At 39.6% G+C, this 19,498-nt stretch overlaps 1 protein-coding gene across 1 annotated transcript in view; it reads right to left on the bottom strand.

Annotated features, from left to right (window-relative positions):
• The window catches only part of LOC139365913 (5-hydroxytryptamine receptor 4-like), a 113,396-nt gene that overhangs the window by 40,663 nt on the left and 53,235 nt on the right, over nt 1-19,498 (bottom strand). Inside the window, exon 5 of the mRNA XM_071102973.1 lies at nt 14,160-14,734. Within this exon, the coding sequence (XP_070959074.1) occupies nt 14,160-14,734 (575 nt within the window). The remainder of the gene's footprint in view (nt 1-14,159; nt 14,735-19,498) is intronic.

Raw genomic sequence — 19,498 nt, 5'->3', positions numbered from 1 at the left:
CATCCCTGCATTTCCCGATTTGTTTACATACAATTGACTGGAACTGCATCAGGCGTGACTGCTTGAATAGAAAGAAGGGAAGAATTAAAGGAAGCTGTGTGATCTTGTGGTTAGGAGTCAGGTGAGGTTGGAGCATGCTGAGAGAGAAGGGCGACTAGGAGGAGAGATGTGCCCCGTTCATTCTGTGGTAGATAAGAATCTGACCCCTACATCTGGGTACATGTCAGCTCCTGTGAGCATCACACCAACCAGTGTTTAACCCCATGCGTCCCAGAAGAGAGAAACTGATGACTCTCGAACAGGTCATGAAAGATTAGACCACTGGCATTTATTGCTGGCATTTATTGCTTAACTTTTTCTCTCATTTACTCATAATTACTCCAATTTACTCTGCATAATTGGGTCATTCTGCAAAAAGTGTGTTTTTTGCATCCCTTTGATATTTTAAGTAGAAATTGTGCACCAATATTGAATTTTAAAAGCCTGATATATTAAATGAAGTGCCCTTTAATATAGACAAATGTGCTGTAGAATTCAATGGAACAGATTTTTTTTATATGAATAAAGGGCTTGCTAAATAAAGAGCCAAAATTCTGCATTTTGACATGTCCCCAACCCTGTGCCCACTTCTAGGTACAGTTGCAAAATTCCAGGGGCCTCATTTATCAATCATGCGTAGGCACAAATCTGTATGTAAACCAAGTGTGGGATCATTTCCACGCAAAGTGTGAGATTTATCAATGTGAACACTTGCTTGAGAGTGTGCGTAAATCTAACCACACAATTGTACGCACAGTGCCAAGTGGTGGAATATGGGAACTGCTTGTCAATCTTAGAATGGGGAAAATATATGTTGAAAATGTATGAAATTGTGAGTAATAATGAAATCATTTTTTGATTGAATTGTATTTTCAGTATGAATTCATGCATATCTTGATAGGCTATATATCATTTGACCACATCAATGCATTTGTTACGATAATAATCCATATAAAGTACAGTAATCTGTGAACTTAGAGGCACGTGTGAAAGTAAAACATTTTAGAAATACTATTAAAGACTGAGATAATGGGAAATGGAATGAGAGATGGCTGATCTTGCTCTGTTGGAAGATTTGGCACAAGCTGCACTTCTCAGAAAGCACATTTTTGCAAACCAATCTTATAGGATCTTTACGAGAATTGAAGACCTACTTTAGAAAGGTAAGCACATGTCATTCCGATACACATCAAAGTGCTATCCACCCTTGGGGTTTTGGGCACTTTTCAGTGGGAGCTTGCTGATCAGCATCTCACATCCCTCGATGGGCCAATGTTTTGGATGCAATCATCAGCAAAACGAACTGTAACATAACATGTCCATACACCGTCGCACAACAAGTTGAAGTCAAGAAGGATTTATTTGTCGTTAATGAGTTCCCAAATACGAACGGAGCAACAGACAGCACCCACATCGCACAAAAGCACCATCCCAAAACATGTTCAACTATGTAAACAGAAAACTCTTATTGTGCAGGTGATGTGATGCGCAAAAAACACTGCTGAATGTGGTGGCCAGGTGGAACGCACGATTCGTTCATTTTGCAGAACAGCAATGTTGGCCAGTATATTCCAGTATATGATGGACCTGTTGAGGATGGATGGCATATTGGTGCATGCTGCCTACTCATCTGAAGTATATTTGCCATTGCTAAAGCAACTTGAAATGTCCTAATGGTCCTGTCTTTGTAGCCATGTTGTTGTTTTTTTTTTACTGTCAAATCACAGCTGACTGAGCCAAATAAAACCCTTTGGTTGTACTCAATTTCTGACACTAGCATCTCTATTTCAGTCCCGTAAACATTTGACATAGAATTTCATGGTATGGCATTGTATATTCCACACAGGCTTTAAAGATATGATTTTGAGCATATATGGTTAAATAGGGGTGTTTCGAAATGCTAGTAGCCAGTGGTGTAAAGTACTTAATTAAGAATCTACCCCTTTTTAAAAATATGTTTGGCCTAAAATGACATACCCAAATCTAACTGCCAGGCCCTGAAGCAAGGATATGCATATTCTTGATTCTTGATACCATTTCAAAGGAAACACTTTGACGTTTGTGAAAATGTGAAAGGAATGTAGGAGAATATAACACATTAGATCTGGTAAAAGATAATACAAAGATAAAAACATCCTTTTTTGTACCATCATCCTTGAACTGCAAGTAAAGGCCATAATGTATTATTCCATCCTAGATGCAATTTAGATTTTGGCCACTAGATGGCAGCAGTGGGTGTGCAACGTTTTAGAATGATCCAATGAACCATTACATGTCTGTTTAAAATGGTGTCTAGACTGCCCAAATGTGCCTAATTGGTTTATTAATAACTTTAAGTTCAAAACTGTGCACTCTGCTCAAACAATAGCATGGTATTATTTCACTCTAATAGCTACTCTAAATTGGACAGTGCAGTTAGATTAACAAGAATGTAAGCTTTCTGCCAATATCAGATATGTCTATGTCCTGGGAAGTGTTCTTGTTACTTACAAGCTCATGCTAATCGTATTAGCCTACGTTAGCTCAACCGTTCCACGGGTGGGACACCGATCTGTAGAGATCCTTAAGATTAAGTAGAAATACTTGAAAGTACTACTTAAGTAGCTTTTTGGGGTCTGTTCATTACTTCACTAATTATATTTGACAACATTTACTCCACTACATTCTTAATGAAAATCATGTACTTTTAACCCTATACATTTTCCCTGACACCCAGAAGTACTCATTACATTTTGCACAGTAAAATGGTCCAATTCACACACTTATCATGAGAACATCCCTGGTCATCCCTAATGTCTCTGATCTGGCGGACTTAATAAACACAAATGCTTAGTTTGTAAATGATGTCAGAGTGTTGGAGTGTGCTGCTAGTAATCCGTAAATAAAAAAAACAAGTAAATCATCCCGTCTGGTTTGCTTAATATAAGGAATTCGATGTGATTTATACTTTTACTTTTGATACTTAAGTATATTTGAGCAATTACATTTACTTTTGAAACCAAATACTTTTAGACTTACTGAAGTAGTATTTTACTGTGCGAATTTTCTATTATGGTATCTTTACTTTTACTCAAGTATGAGAATTGGGTACTTTTTCAACCACTGCTAGTAGCCAAGGTCATGCATGAGCACTACGGCTGAAAACAATTGATATTTTTTATCAATGGTTATATCCTACAGGTGTGCGTATGACACTCGTAGGATTGTTAGTTAAATCACACCTTTTCTATGTGTACAAATATTCTAAATTAAGTAGAATTTTAGAATAGTTTTGCATTCAATAATGACAAATAAGGCTTTCAATAAATTCCCTGGTTTTGCACGAAAACCCAGTTGGAGGGTTCCCAGAATCAGAGTTTCTGGAATTTTGCGACCCTACTTCTAGGGAGATTTGAACCCACTTAATCAAAAACGTTTCAGAGTTTCAACACGATTGTAAAGCCCTAGTTATTTTGGTGCTTGACCCAATTCATTTCTGAAGATTATTTATTTCATTTGATTAGTGTTCAATTATGTCTGTCCCTCATTTTAAGCTGAACTATGTTACTATACGTCAACTGAACTCTCGTTTTAAAATGGTGAAACTATTCCTTTAAAAAAAAAAAAATCTAAAGAAAAACATATGATAGTCTAATCATAATGTAAAATTAGGTAAACTGGTTCTAGTCTTTTTGGAAATTTTTGGCCTGGTGTTTTGTGGTGGAAAACTTACTGGGCTGAGCATATCAGGTCAACCCTGTTACCCATAGATTGACAGGTTAGAAATCTTTTATAAATGTGATATTTTTTTGTGAAGTTGCATTCAATTGCCAGTCCCTATTGCACACAACAAGCCATTCCCCCAGTCACGAGGGGATTTATGGTTGATTTTAGATGAAATCGTCAACCCTGTTACGGTCAACCCTGTTACGGTCAACCCTGTTACGGTCAACCCTGTTACTTTATTTGGCACTTAATAGGCATTTACTATAGTACAGTTTTTTATTTAACCTCTTGAGATGGCAAAATTATTTTTTTATGAAGTAAAACATATGACAGAATGTAAAAATTAGATGAAATCAAAAGTTACGTACTTCCAAGTTACACTTCTCAAAAGGCATCGAATTGGTGGAACGACCCAATTACCTGCAAAAGACAGAAGGTAATTAATTATGAGTTAACGTGCTTATTTTTCCATTTCATTAGTTTGTTCCCATTTGGAATTCATCACTTAGTCCTGTAATCTTTTTTGATACGTTTATTTCTCCACCGCTGATGTTCAGTTGAGTACATCATTGCTGTGCTCACTCATGCTGTTCTATTCCATTTTACTGCATACAGCACCAGAGGTAATCATCTAGAACAAAATCCCAAACTTGACCTTACTTCCCATTAGGTGTGGTAATTAGTGTTATTACAAAAGCTGTGGTGGTGCAGTCAGCAGCAAATTCCACCCAATTTGTGTAAATTGTGCAACAACTTTCAGTGTTCCTCCAGTATCTCTACCTGGCACCCTGCGTAGTATACAACTAGAGCCTGGATCTTGCCCCCTTGACAGCACTTAATAAATTCCAAGCAAGACTTTAGCACTATCACCCATCTGTTTTATTAACATCTGGGTAAAGGTGTTTGGGGAGTTACCAGGAATCAGGTGCAATGTGTCCAAACCTGGCTGCCAAGATGGATAAAATGTATATAGTTGACATGGCGCCCTAGTGGAAGCCTAAGCACAGAGCTCCTGTAAATGTGTACATATTTTTAAGTGTTTTTAATGGTTTTGTTTTTAATCAGCTCTTGTTTTTTTTTTTATAACATTTCATTTTTATTGCACATATCTGGCATTTTGGAGCCACTGATTTGCAGATTGACTGGCAGGTTAACACTTTTTTGGCTTGGCTAGCTAGCTTTTGTTTGAAAAACACATATGGAAACAATACCATCTTTGTTTCATCTGGCTGCCAATTCGTGATCTTTTGAGAACATCATTTGAGGAGTGGCCTGAAGCGTAAGAGAAATGTGAGACAGAGGAATCCAGCAGTGCTGAAGCAGAGGGCTCATAGAGAGGGCGACTGGCTACTATTCTGAACTTTGTGTGGTGAGCTTTCTGGCGCCCAGAGCTGCTGAGGCATCAACCAAGTAGGTGCTACACAGAGTGGAAGAGGAGAAGTCCAGGGGCTATAAGACGATACAAGATCATCAGCAGACTCCATCACCATCATCTACCATCCTCTGTCTAGCTCCCTTTGCTTAAGCCATGAATTGACCCCCTCCACCTTCAGAGGATGTAGCTTTCAAAGACTTGGCCTCTATTGGTTGACCTGTCATGATATATTGCTTGCTTGTTTTTTTGCTCTTGAAGCGCTTTCAGATTCTATGAAAATCTTAGTCAAAATCTTAGTCAAAGATTAGAGTGAAGGATGCATTGATAGAGTCTGTCTGGGTGCAGGGCCCTACAGACTGAAGACAGGATGAGATGGTAAATAGGGCCTGTGTTTTAAACTCATTCTGCTGCGTTTGATAATCACTGATTAGCCTGGGTTCCTTCCACTTAACTCATTCTCCCAGGTCTATAGCTGCCTCACCTCATGACTCGCCACAGTTGCCCCGACCAACAGACAGCCGAGCATAATTCACTCCTCTGTTAATCAACTAGATTAACCTGCTGACAGCTCCACCAGCTAAACCAGAATTTATGTTCATCCAGAGTTTCCAAGCAGAAGACAAAGATTTTTTGCAGGGACATTGTGTAGATTATTTCATGGTAATTTATATTTTTCATTCTGGAGATACTTTCAACATGTTCTGTTTACAGAACAGACTCCAGTGGTGAAGGAGAACGTTGTTAAAAACGTATATGCTTTCAATTAAGGTCTGTTAGTACGGACAGCCTGTCATCACTTTCAACAATAGCACTCTTTACTGCGGCCCCCAAGTTGGTAAAATATAGATTTGCATTTTAAAACACTTAACTTAGAAATTCAATATCTACTTTAATGGTACATGAACATACATTTACCCATAACCGAGTTCTGACATAACTTCATACAAAAACACAATCTTACACACTCGAGGTAGCCCTTTACACTGTACACGTATAAAGGTTGAAAATGGCAGATTTGGGTACAGAAAAAAAATCAGCTAAATTGGGACGCAGTGGCTGTACAGTAACTTGCTATGAATTAAGTCAGACCTCTGGCTCTGCACTTCACAACACTGTACGGGTTTAGACTTACTGCCCGTTATGAACTTGAGCACCTCACGCGATGTCACGGCTCTCGTCGTAATGAGGACCGGACCAAAACGCAGCGTGGTAAGCGTTCATGATTCTTTATTAACCAAAACACTTGAACAAAATAACACCGTGAAAAAATCTAAACAGTTCTGTAAGGTGCATGACCTATACAGAAAACAACTACACACAAAACACAAGTGGGGAAAAAGGCTGCCTAAGTATGATTCCCAATCAGAGACAACGATAGACAGCTTCCTCTAATTGGGAACCACACTTGGCCAAAATCAAAGAAATAGAAAACATAGAAATAACAAAACTAGAATGCCCACCCTAGTCACACCCTGGCCTAACCAAAATAGAGAATAAAAGCCTCTCTATGGCCAGGGCGTGACAAGAAGTTTCCCCCCATCCCTCCCTCTAACTGGGCAACCGTAGAACATTTTTGTTGTCTGAGTGAAGGAAATACTGTAAATGAAGAAGACTCTTTCTATTTTGAAAGATGAGATTGTTGATGGTTATAATAAATACCACTTTGAAGTCATTCAAGCATGCCAAACACCCATGCTTCCAAATGTGCACTTCACATATCCATGTCATAAAACTCATGTCGTATAGTGTCCAAATTTATGATCACAATGTTTGATTTACAGTTACAAGGTGACATGGCGTCAACCCCTGCGTTGTTCTGAACAGAATGAGCCTGTTTGTCTAATGTGGAGAAAATTAGCTGTGGCACACGTACCTGAATGCGCTCATGACTCCTTTCTATGCGCACCAAAATTGCTATCTGTTTCCCTGAATTGCATTGTGAAAGCCTAACACTAATGTCATATTTTATAGCTTAGCTAGTCATGTTGGCAATATAACACGCTTTCAAATGATGCCCACCCGACCCATATTGCGATTTAGAATGGAGTGTTTTTGGATTGTGTAAACAGTAATTGTGGCAGGGTTGTGTTCCAAACAAAACAACTACAAGTGTGCTTGCTCTAGTTTCTCAAGGGCACAGATAGGAGAGCAAAGAAAAAACACCTTATAGTTGAAGACTCTTCTTTGAGTTATAAAAGTGCATTGAAATGACCTTGGAACTGTGCACACTTTGGAAAGGTGTGTGGCCACTTCAAAACACAAGTTAGTCCTCTCACTCAAACCCTTTTAAATGTTTTGTCTTATGTTACACCTACCCCACATTTTCCAGGAATATTGTTATCACGTTGCTGAATTTATCCAGAGTATTTTCAGATTCCATTATCAAGAATGCAGTGAAATGTACCAGAAGTGGAGTGGCCACAAAAATGATTTGGGCCCATAGTTTTTCCTGATCTGTTAACCTAACCAGGTAAAACTCCAGACCTTATACGGTATGAAGTCATTAATCTGATTCGGTTGTAAAAAGGTTTAATATGGGCTATGATGGGACCAGAGTGTTCCCAATCAGGTCACATGGTGTTAAAAAATGGGGGTTTCATATACACAGACACAGACAAAGCAACATGATTGGACAATAAAACCCAAAGGGCTGAGCTTGCTCTATGCAGGTTTGCATCTTGTGCAACTATAGGCCTAATAATAAACTAACTCACAGTCTATGTCAGCTATTGTGCTTATTGATTAATTCCAGTTAATAATTTTTGATAAAAAAAAGTCTAGGTAGCCTAATTAGCCAAATTTTGATTTTTACTCACACATTTCAGAAATTACAGCCTAAAAATGGACAGAGAGATAGGACTATATGTTCATCTTATCATATTTCTCCAATACCTATCTTGTTTGCAATGAAACTGTCCCTGTTTGCAAATAATTCAATCTGAAACGTCATTAGGAATCTGAACATTGTACATTCAAAAGTTAGGCCTACCTTTCCACCCCAGACAGAGAAGGTCTACCGACACAGAAAAAAGTATGCTTTAATTTAAGTCAATTAACATAATACAAAAATCAACATCAAAATCTGTCAGTTTAAGCCAAAGATAAAAAACAATCCACCACATCCACCTACAGTGCCTTCAGAAAGTATTCACACCCCTTGACCTTTTCAACATTTGGTTATGTTACAGCCTGAATTGAAAATGTATTACATTGAAACGGTGTGTCACTGGCTTACACACAATACCCAATAATGTCAAAGTGGAATTCTGTTTTTAGAATTTTTACAAATTAATTAAAAATGAAAAGCTGAAATGTCTTGAGTCAATAAGTATCCAACCGCTGTGTTATGTCAAGCCTAAATAAGTTCAGGAGTAAAAAATGTGCCTAACAAGTCACATAATTAGTTACATGGACTAACTCTGTGTGCAATAGTAGTTTAACACAATTTTTTTATGACTACCTTATCTCTCTACCACACTCATACAATTATCTGTAAGGTCCTTCAGTCAAGCAGTGAATTCCAAACACAGATTCAACCACATAGATCAGGGAGATTTTCCAACGAGCAGATATTTAATATCCCTTTGAGCATGTTGAAGTTATTAATTACACTTGGATGGTGTATCAATACACCCAGTTACATCAAAGACTAAAGCCGTCCTTTAACTCAGTTGCCGGAGAGGAGGGAAACCGCTCAGGGATTTCACCATGAGGCCAATGTTGACTTTAAAATAGTTATAGAGTTTAATGGCTGTGATAGGAGAAAACTGAGGATGGATTAACAACATTGCAGTTACTCCACAATACTAACCTAAGAGTAAAAAGAAGGAAGCCTGTACAGAATAAATATAATCCAAAACATAAATCCTGTTTCCAACATGGCAAGAAATTTTATCCTGAATACAAAGTGTTATGTTTGGGGCAAATCCAATACAACACATTACTGAGTACCACTCTCCATATTTTGATAGCGGTGGCTGGATCTTGTTTTGGGTATGCCTGTAATTGTCAAGAACTGGGGAGATTTTCAAGATAAAAAGGAAACGGAATGGAGCTAAGCACAGTCAAAATCAAAATCCTATAGGAAAACCTGGTTCAGTCTGCTTTCCACCAGACACTGGGAGATGAATGCAACTTTCAGCAGGAGAATAACTTAAAATACAAGGTCAAATCTACACTGGAGTTGCTTACCACGAAGACAGGGAATGTTCCTGAGTGTCCGAGCTACAGTTTTGACTTAAATCTGCTTGAAAATATATGGAAAGACTTGAAAATGGTTGTCTAGCAATGAAGAATTCTAAAAATAATAAATTGTGCAAATATTGTACAATCCAGGTGTGGAAAGCTCTAAGAGACTTACCCAGAATGACACACAGCTGTAATCACTGCAAAAGGTTATTCTAACATGTATTGACTCAGGGGTATGAATACTAATGTAAATTGATATTTTTGTATACAATAAATTTGCAAAAATGTCTAAAAACATGTCTTCACTTTGACATTATGGAGTATTGTGTGTAGATGGGTTAGAAAAAAACCACAAAATGTGGAATAAGTCAGGGGGTACGAATACCTTCTGAAGGCACTGTGTGTCGGCCTTCTGCATCTGAGGTGGAAGGTGGCTTAGCTACAAGAGTGTTTGTCAGACAGTGAGACATCCCAAAAATTGGTCTTCTCACGAAAACGTCTGTAGCGTACGAAACTGACATAATCACTCTATGGAAATGGGAGACGCTCACAAACACGATGGTGTAGTCCGTTTTGCTTTAGGACCCCCACAAGTGTCACAGGACTCGTCTGAAATCGGAAACGTTGACGTCTGTTGCGTCCAAACCGTTTGGGCTACAAACTATTATGACCCCACTGTGGAAAGGGGAGACTCTCACGAACACAATGGCGATTTGCACTACGAAGGTAACCCATACAAATTAATGGAAGTATACAGGTACAGTAGTTTTGTGCCTACAAAAATATGGGTTTAAATAGTCCAAAAAAAATCAAAAATATTTTCTGAGCTTTCTTATATCTCTTAGATATAGGACAGACACTTCAAAACCTTATTCCTTATCATACATTTTTGGACTGTCTTTTTTCCCATTTATGAATGTGTTTTTAAAATGTGTTTCTATGGGCTATAGTAGTAAAGGACAAATTCAATATTAGATCAAATCATTTGTAAATATATATATATTTTTTATAGCTAAAGGGGTCCTAAAATTCCAAATCAAATAGCTAAATGATTCATGGTGTGATCAATTCCATATGTTACCCTAGCTTAAACCCCGTCTGGGTTTAAACATATTTTATTGTACAGAAAGTGAAAAGCTTAATCAATTGATAGTGATAGAATTAGATTACTTAATTTTTTGTCTGCTAGAGCCTGTTTAAGATGCTGCGAATTTTTTGTAAAAAATCGCGCAACATTTCAACGTCCTGCTACTCATGGCAGGAATATAGTATATGCATATGATTAGTATGTGTGGATAGAAAACACTCTGAAGTCTCTAAAACTGGTTACATCATGTCTGTGGCTTTAACAGAACGTGTTTAGGAGTAAAAATTCAGAGGAAAACTGTTCACAAAAAAACACAAAAAAAATATTCATCTGCCAGTCTATGTTTTGTCTACGGCAAGGGAAAATAGATAGAGACCCGTTTACAATGCCTACAGCTTCCACACGATGTTGCCAGTACTGGCATTTTATTAGTATCCTTGCTGTGATGACGAATAGGCACTTCCTGTCTTGGGGTCCACCGAAGGAAGTTATGAAAGGGAAAATATGGACGATGATTTCAAGACTTGCTGCTATCGAATACAGATCGCCCTGTGATCAATTTTATCGATTATTAACATTTATTAATACCTAAAGTTGGTTTACAAAAGTAGTTTGAAGTGATTTGTCAAATTTTATAGGCAACTTTCAGTAATTTTAAACAATGACGTTGCGTTTTGGAAAGGCGCTTTTTCCTGGATCAGACGGGCTTCATAAATCGACATTTTGGGTATACTTTGACGGATTTAATCGGGAAAAAGACCCAATTGTGATGTTTATGGGACATATAGGAGTGCCAACAAAGAAGCTCGTCAAAGGTAATGAATGTTTTATATTTTATTTCTGTGTTTTGTGTAGCGCCGGCTACGCTATTTCTTTTGTTTGCGTCTCGTTCAGGTATTTCGGGGGGTGCATGATATCAGATAATAGCTTCTCATGCTTTCGCCGAAAAGCATTTTACAAATCTGACATGTTGGCTAGATTCACAACGAGTGTAGCTTTAATTGAGTACCCTGCATGTGTGCTTTAATGAAAGTTTGAGTTTTATTGAGTACTACAGTTGGCGCTCTGAAATTTCCGCTGATTTTGGTCCCTGTACAGGGATCGCAGCCATAACAGGCTAGGCTATAGTATGTCAAAGAAACGAACTAATGATATTCCCATATGCATCTGAGTCATGTCTTTCCAGGGGATTTTACAGCTTGTTTCTAGCAAAGCATCACTGACCAAAGCACTGTTATAGATCACTTGATATAATCGGACAAGACCTGTGGTTTTTGCAATTGTCTTTAATAAAAAGGTGAGTCCTGGTTTTAACAGCCCTTCACAGAGGTAGGATATTTAAAGAGTGCATGGTGGGTAGAGGAATTGACCGACAAATCTATGGATATAGCAGCCTATAGCCTAATTTTGTCTGTCAAACAGGTAGGCCTAAACCTCTTATTACTTAAATAGGAAGAAATAGGCTCCAACACAAAGCCCTCGTTGAGACATATTACCATTTCATCAGTTACAGATTACATGACCCTCCCCTGGATTAGATTTAAAAATACTAAACCCTCCCTTTGACTGAAATTGAAAAAGCATGACCCCCCCCCCCCCCCCCCATTTGTCCTCCGGGTAACCATTCTGTACATTTCAATCCGTCCCTAAACTAAATCAAAAGTGGTTTGGCGCTGCCACACCTGGTTGAAAAGTGCTGTGGCAAATGCCGCCTCGCCACACGTTTTCCGGCGGTCCTGAAAAGTACAGTAAATGTAAAATGCACATCAAATCAACAGTGTAATATTTTGGATTCAGTCTTGTGTCAGGTGAACTGTTGTGTCCTAATCTTTGGTCGAGTCATTTTTCCCCATCATCTCCAAACTGTTTCCTTTCAATTGCTACAATGTTTATGCATAGGTATTTCAGATTTCTTCTGTAAGAAACGTTTCAATTCAGCCCTATCAAATAAGTCATTTCCCACGAGTGTAAGGGGTTAATACATGTCACAGATTGATGTTTTTTGTTGTTGTTGTTAATGTTCCGCCCTTTTGCCAGTTCAAATAGTTGGTGTCACAGGGCCCAGTACTTTGCTCTGTTTCTTAACAACTTGATTCTAGTGGTATTGCTATGGCAAACAAAAGGGTTGTCAGGAGTGAATGTTTTTCAAACATGCAACCTTGAACACGCAACCTTCCTGTAGAAGAATTACTTGGTATTTGTGTTAGGTCTAGATCCCAGTGTAAACTGTATTTTACAACAGCACAAAAGAAAACGATTGAATTCTTAACTGACCACATCAGAGGTCCATTCGCCTGACAGATGGAAGTAGCTGCAAGATGATGACACAGACGTATGTGTTTTGAACTCTACAACTGTATCTCCTGTACCCTCCATTCTCCAAAGGGAAACACATCTAAATGTCACTAACAAACCATGCATAAAGCACAGAGTTAATGCAAACCATGCCATGCTAACTAGTTCCCACTAATTTGAATAATTCAAACAATTAATCCCCCATCTATTAAACGTAATTGTTATTCCTTATTTGCTTTGCTTTATGAAGTTTGTAGAAATATTAAGGAAGCAGTTTGTCTTCATTATGCCGGTTAGCATACCTACTCCGCCCTTTTCCTGTTGATTTAATACAATCGCTCAGCTATAGTAATAACATTAATCTAACTGTGGCAACAAAATAAACACAATCAAATTTCCTGCAATAGCGTCTGAATCAGTACATCGTGTAATTAGAGTCTCTTGTTCTGTAATATTTATGTCTGGGAAAAGCGGTTAAGGACTAAATGATTAAACCCAATTTGATTTGTCACATGCACAGAATACAACAGGTGCAGACCTTACCCTGAAATGGTTACTTACAAGCCCTTAACCAACAATGGCTGTGGCTGTGGCTATGTTTATGGCCATCATTTACCTGTCTAATGACCCAGAGTAGTGATCTAGGAGAGGTGAGCTGGGCATCAGTGATTCATTGGTAGTAATATTATACACATTACTCATGACGCCTTATTTTCTTGACTCTCCCAATCGTTCTACTCCAGCAACACAAGAAGATAGAGATTCCCTTAAGAGAGAGTGCTTCAATGGAGAGGTGGAATGTAGCCAACTTGACTGCATCTTCAGAAGAACTAGCTGCTTGTCTGAGATATGCGCTGGCTGGGACTGAGCGGGGACTGCTGGTCATAGGGTAAAGGAAGTAATAAAAAAAGAGAACATCCTGTCATGCAATGGGTTAGTAGTGACCCTCTGCATTATAGCCATGTATTGCAACATGCATCAGGCCAAATCTCTAGAAGAAGCCAAGGGGATAAACAGAACATGCTTAGTTTGGACGGAGCTATAGTTGTTTCCCATTATAGTCTGAGAATTCGAAAGTTAGACAGTTGGGTGGATGAATGACTGAAATGTAATAACACAGGAGATAAATGTACTACTAAAGCAACTTGACAGAGACTGACTGTAAGTCTCTAACTCACCAAGTCTAACGGGAAAGCAAACAGTCTATTGTACAGTAGATGGTAATCTGTGTAAAGTAATAAAGTCAAGTGTCACTCAGGTCCTGGAACATGGTGGGAATGTTATGGCAGGTGCATGGTGGTCACGTAAGCTACAGTTCATCCACCTGCCTAAGACCCCATTCCTTACCATTAGAAACAATATATTAATAACAAAATCTCAAGCTGAGGCAAACATCATCTGAAGAGTATCTGTGGGCTGTAGAGAGTTAAGAGAGTGACTCTCAGGTACGTAGGTAAGGAGGGCACTTACTTGAGCACATGTGTGGAGCCGTTGATCTGTGTGGCCGAGCAGGGGGGCCCTGGCCCCAGTATGGATGGTCGCCTGACGCTGTAACGCTTTCTCCCACAGCAGAGGATGATGAGGAAGGCACGGCGGAAGGACTTGTTCAAGAAGGCATAGAGAATGGGATTGAGCATGGAGTTAATGTAGCCCAGCCACAGGAACGCTGCCCACAGCTGGTCGGGCACTGTATAGCTTATGAAGGGGTCCACCACGTTTGTGATGAAGAAGGGGGCCCAGCACAGGCAGAAACAGCCCATGATGATGCACAGAGTCTTGGCCGCCTTCGTCTCCGTACGCATGCGGTGGTTGCGCTGATGGTCGGCGCTGTCTGCCGAGGCGGCAGCGCCCCCTGCCCGCTGCAGCACGCCGATTTGTCGTGCGTGCGCCCGTGCAGTCACATAGATACGCTGGTAGGCCAGTACCATCAGAACCAGAGGGATGTAGAAGGCCACCACGGAACACGTCAGAGCGTAGGGCTTGTTGACCATGAAGACACACGCCGTCGAGTTGGCTGCATCACCGCTGAACTTCCGTTCCTCTATCTACCGAGGGGTTGGGATGTGGTATCACCACACATATCACACACACACACACACACACACACACACACACACACACACACACACACACACACACACACACACACACACACACACACACACACACACACACACACACACACACACACACACACACACACACACACACACAGACATAGTTAATGTGTCAGTTCATGGAACTTTAGTTTCACAAACACAGTACAGTTATAATTCTGAGAACAGGTCTATGATATGACAAGTTGATATGGATGAGAACAATACCGTTCGATGACAAATTGTGGCAATTCATTATTTCCATGGTGAGAGGATGAGCTTGTCAGGGTAGTCCACCATTTACAGTGGAGTCCTGGTGGCTACTGATGATTAAGTAGATTTTTCTAAACAATGAAACTTAAGTAGGAGTGCAATGATGAACAGTGCACAAACCAACCTCCAATCAATGCTATTTACTGAGCAGACTGACTAGATCCAGACTGGGAAAGAAGAGGTTCTCTGAACTGATCCTTCATCACTGTCTTCTATCGGCACCCTGCCAGAACGTCAGGCCACTTTCACATCACATCTGCGCCTACTGCCTACGAATCAAAAGCGTTTTGAGCTCAGAAAATGAATGACACTATGATCGATAGATATACGCAACGCATCTTTTTATTTTTAATCAACAGGAACTCCATCTGCATTGGGGAGGCAGCTTTGACTGGGCTAGCGTCCTACCCACACTTGCTGAATCAACGTTGTTACCACATACTTTCAAAAACATTACATTGAATCAACGTGGAATAGATGTTGAATTGACGCCTGTGCCTAGTGGGTAACGTATTAGCTAGTCCTGGCTCAGGAGCCAATATTGAATAAATAATGTTGGTCTATCTGTTAAAACTTGTAATATTCATCTGTATGCAGATGCTACTGTTATGTATATCATTGCCCCAACTGTTGACCAGGCTATGTTAGACCTGCAATCTGAACTTGTTGTCTTACAGAAAGCCCTGGTTGGTTTAAAACTTGTACTTAATGTGGGCAAGAGTAAATACAGTGCCTTGCGAAAGTATTCGGCCCCCTTGAACTTTGCGACCTTTTGCCACATTTCAGGCTTCAAACATAAAGATATAAAACTGTATTTTTTTGTGAAGAATCAACAACAAGTGGGACACAATCATGAAGTGGAACGACATTTATTGTATATTTCAAACTTTTTTAACAAATCAAAAACTGAAAAATTGGGCGTGCAAAATTATTCAGCCCCTTTACTTTCAGTGCAGCAAACTCTCTCCAGAAGTTCAGTGAGGATCTCTGAATGATCCAATGTTGACCTAAATGACTAATGATGATAAAAACAATCCACCTGTGTGTAATCAAGTCTCCGTATAAATGCACCTGCACTGTGATAGTCTCAGAGGCCAGTCAAAAGCGCAGAGAGCATCATGAAGAACAAGGAACACACCAGGCAGGTCCGAGATACTGTTGTGAAGAAGTTTAAAGCCGGATTTGGATACAAAAATATTTCCCAAGCTTTAAACATCCCAAGGAGCACTGTGCAAGCGATAATATTGAAATGGAAGGAGTATCAGACCACTGCAAATCTACCAAGACCTGGCCGTCCCTCTAAACTTTCAGCTCATACAAGGAGAAGACTGATCAGAGATGCAGCCAAGAGGCCCATGATCACTCTGGATGAACTGCAGAGATCTACAGCTGTGTTGGGAGACTCTGTCCATAGGACAACAATCAGTTGTATATTGCACAAATCTGGCCTTTATGGAAGAGTGGCAAGAAGAAAGCCATTTCTTAAAGATATCCATAAAAAGTGTTGTTTAAAGTTTGCCACAAGCCACCTGGGAGACACACCAAACATGTGGAAGGTGCTCTGGTCAGATGAAACCAAAATTGAACTTTTTGGCAACAATGCAAAACGTTATGTTTGGCGTAAAAGCAACACAGCTCATCACCCTGAACACACCATCCCCACTGTCAAACATGGTGGTGGCAGCATCATGGTTTGGGCCTGCTTTTCTTCAGCAGGGACAGGGAAGATGGTTAAAATTGATGGGAAGGTGGATGGAGCCAAATACAGGACCATTCTGGAAGAAAACCTGATGGAGTCTGCAAAAGACCTGAGACTGGGACGGAGATTGGTCTTCCAACAAGACAATGATCCAAAACATAAAGCAAAATCTACAATGGAATGGTTCAAAAATAAACATATCCAGGTGTTAGAATGGCCAAGTCAAAGTCCAGACCTGAATCCAATCGAGAATCTGTGGAAAGAACTGAAAACTGCTGTTCACAAATGCTCTCCATCCAACCTCACTGAGCTCGAGCTGTTTTGCAAGGAGGAATGGGAAAACATTTCAGTCTCTCGATGTGCAAAACTGATAGAGACATACCCCAAGCGACTTACAGCTTTAATCGCAGCAAAAGGTGGCACTACAAAGTATTAACTTAAGGGGGCTGAATAATTTTGCACGCCCAGTTTTTGATTTGTTAAAAAAGTTTTAAATATACAATAAATGTCATTCCACTTCATGATTGTGTCCCACTTGTTGATTCTTCACAAAAAAATACAGTTTTATATCTTTATGTTTGAAGCCTGAAATGTGGCAAAAGGTCGCAAAGTTCAAGGGGGCCGAATACTTTCGCAAGGCACTGTACATGTTGTTCTCTAATTCTTGCAAAAAAAATGTTTCAAATGGACTACATATTTATTCATTGGGTGGTTCTCCCATCAAATCGGGTTCCTAACTATAAATATCTGGGCATTTGGATTGACAAAGAGTTCATGTTTAAAAAACATACGTATGAGCTAGTTAAAAAGATAAGATTTAAAGTTGGCTTCCTTTATAGAAATAGATCTCGCCTCTCGCTAAATGTTGGTACTCAGGGCACCACTGTGAATTAGGCTCCCCCGAATATATAAAAGCAAAAAAAATATATATACATTTGATATCAAACCACGAATTAGCTTCTCCGAGGGGACCCTTCAGAAGATCTGCCCATTTGCCTCATGTCCTCAACTTCTTTCACAGCTTGTTGTTTATTTGTTTATACATGCATTTGTATATCGACTGGGCCCTCTCGTTGGATGAGGCTTTGGCAGAGATACTAACGACTGAGCCTGGAGATGTGTTTCTGCTTGACCTACTGATTTGCTGAGTCTCATTTCTAGGTTTATGGTTGTAGTCACTTGCAATGTGTAGACCTATTGTACCCAGTGTACAAAACATTAGGAACACCTTCCTAATATTGTGTTGCATCCCCCTTTGCCCTCAGAACCGCCTCAATTCATCGGGGCATGGACTCCACAAGGTGCCGAAAGCGTTTCACAGGGAAGCTGGCCCATCGTGACGCTAATACGTCCCACAGTTGTGTCAAGTTGTTTGGATGTCCTTTGGGTGGTGGGCCATTTTTGATACACAGAAAACTGTTGAGCGTTAAAAAAAACTGCACCGTTGCATTTCTTGACACACTCAAACCAGTGCTCCTGGCACCTACTACCATAAGCTGTTCAAAGTCACTTAAAATGCAAGTTCACCTAAAAATACTTCTTGGCCCTTTATAACACTTGCATAGTCATTTGTCAGTACCCCAGACAGTTTTTAGGTCCATTGTTTGATTAATTAGATGTAAGTAATAAGCTGATTCTACTCCCGCCTTATCGATAGAAACCCCATACAACGTCAAAGTCCATCATAAATACCTCCCAAACACACTGCTCTGGCCTCCCTTGACCGCAATAGTCCTTGTAATGACTTTCTTGGCACAATTTTTTGGTTTGAGCCGGAGTATTCTGAGGCTGAGTTGTTCCATTTGCGGGCTGACCGAGAGAAAAGAGCTATAGAGGGACAGAAGCGAACAAGTGTTCAGGAAACACAGGCTCTTCCCAGAACGCACGGTGACTGATGTGGCAGTTGAGGGAGATACCTACTGTACTGTACCACCAGACAGTGAATGTTTCGGCTGTCCAGAATGGGACCATCTTATTCTGAGAACGGAGGAGGTAGAACATCAGACTGACGATGCCGCAGAGGTAACTAAACACTCCGATTTCTTGTCTATCATCAATAGTGTGTTGGAGAATGTCTTCAGAATGCCCAGGATCAACTGGAAACAACGTGCCACACATGACGGTCCAAATGGGAAGCTCTCTGAAGAGTAAATGTTTTGGCTAATATTACTCACAGGATATTTATATTACTCTCTAACTGTATTTTCAAGTATCCTGCCTACACTAGAGGTCGACCGATTATGATTTTTCAACGCCGGTACCGATACCGATTATTAAAGGACCCAAAAAAGCTGATACCGATTATTAAAGGACCCAAAAAAGCCGATACCGATTATTAAAGGACCCAAAAAAGCTGATACCGATTATTAAAGGACCCAAAAAAGCTGATACCGATTAATCGGACAATTTCTTTTCCCATTTATTTGTAATAATGACAATTACAACAATACTGAATGAACACTTATTTTAACTTAATATAATACATCAATAAAAATCTATTTAGCCTCAAATAAATAATGAAACATGTTCAATTTGGTTTAAATAATGCAAAAACAAAGTGTTGGAGAAGAAAGTAAAAGTGCAATATGTGCCATGTAAGAAAACTAATGATTAAGTTCCTTGCTCAGAACATGAGAACATATGAAAGCTGGTGGTTCCTTTTAACATGAGTCTTCAATATTCCCAGGTAAGAAGTTTTAGGTTGTAGTTATTATAGGAATTATAGGACTATTTCTCTGTAT

The sequence above is a fragment of the Oncorhynchus clarkii genome, chromosome 14 (genome assembly GCF_045791955.1).
Source record: "Oncorhynchus clarkii lewisi isolate Uvic-CL-2024 chromosome 14, UVic_Ocla_1.0, whole genome shotgun sequence".
Taxonomy (NCBI): domain Eukaryota; kingdom Metazoa; phylum Chordata; class Actinopteri; order Salmoniformes; family Salmonidae; genus Oncorhynchus; species Oncorhynchus clarkii.
This window is presented reverse-complemented; position numbering and strand designations above follow the sequence as displayed.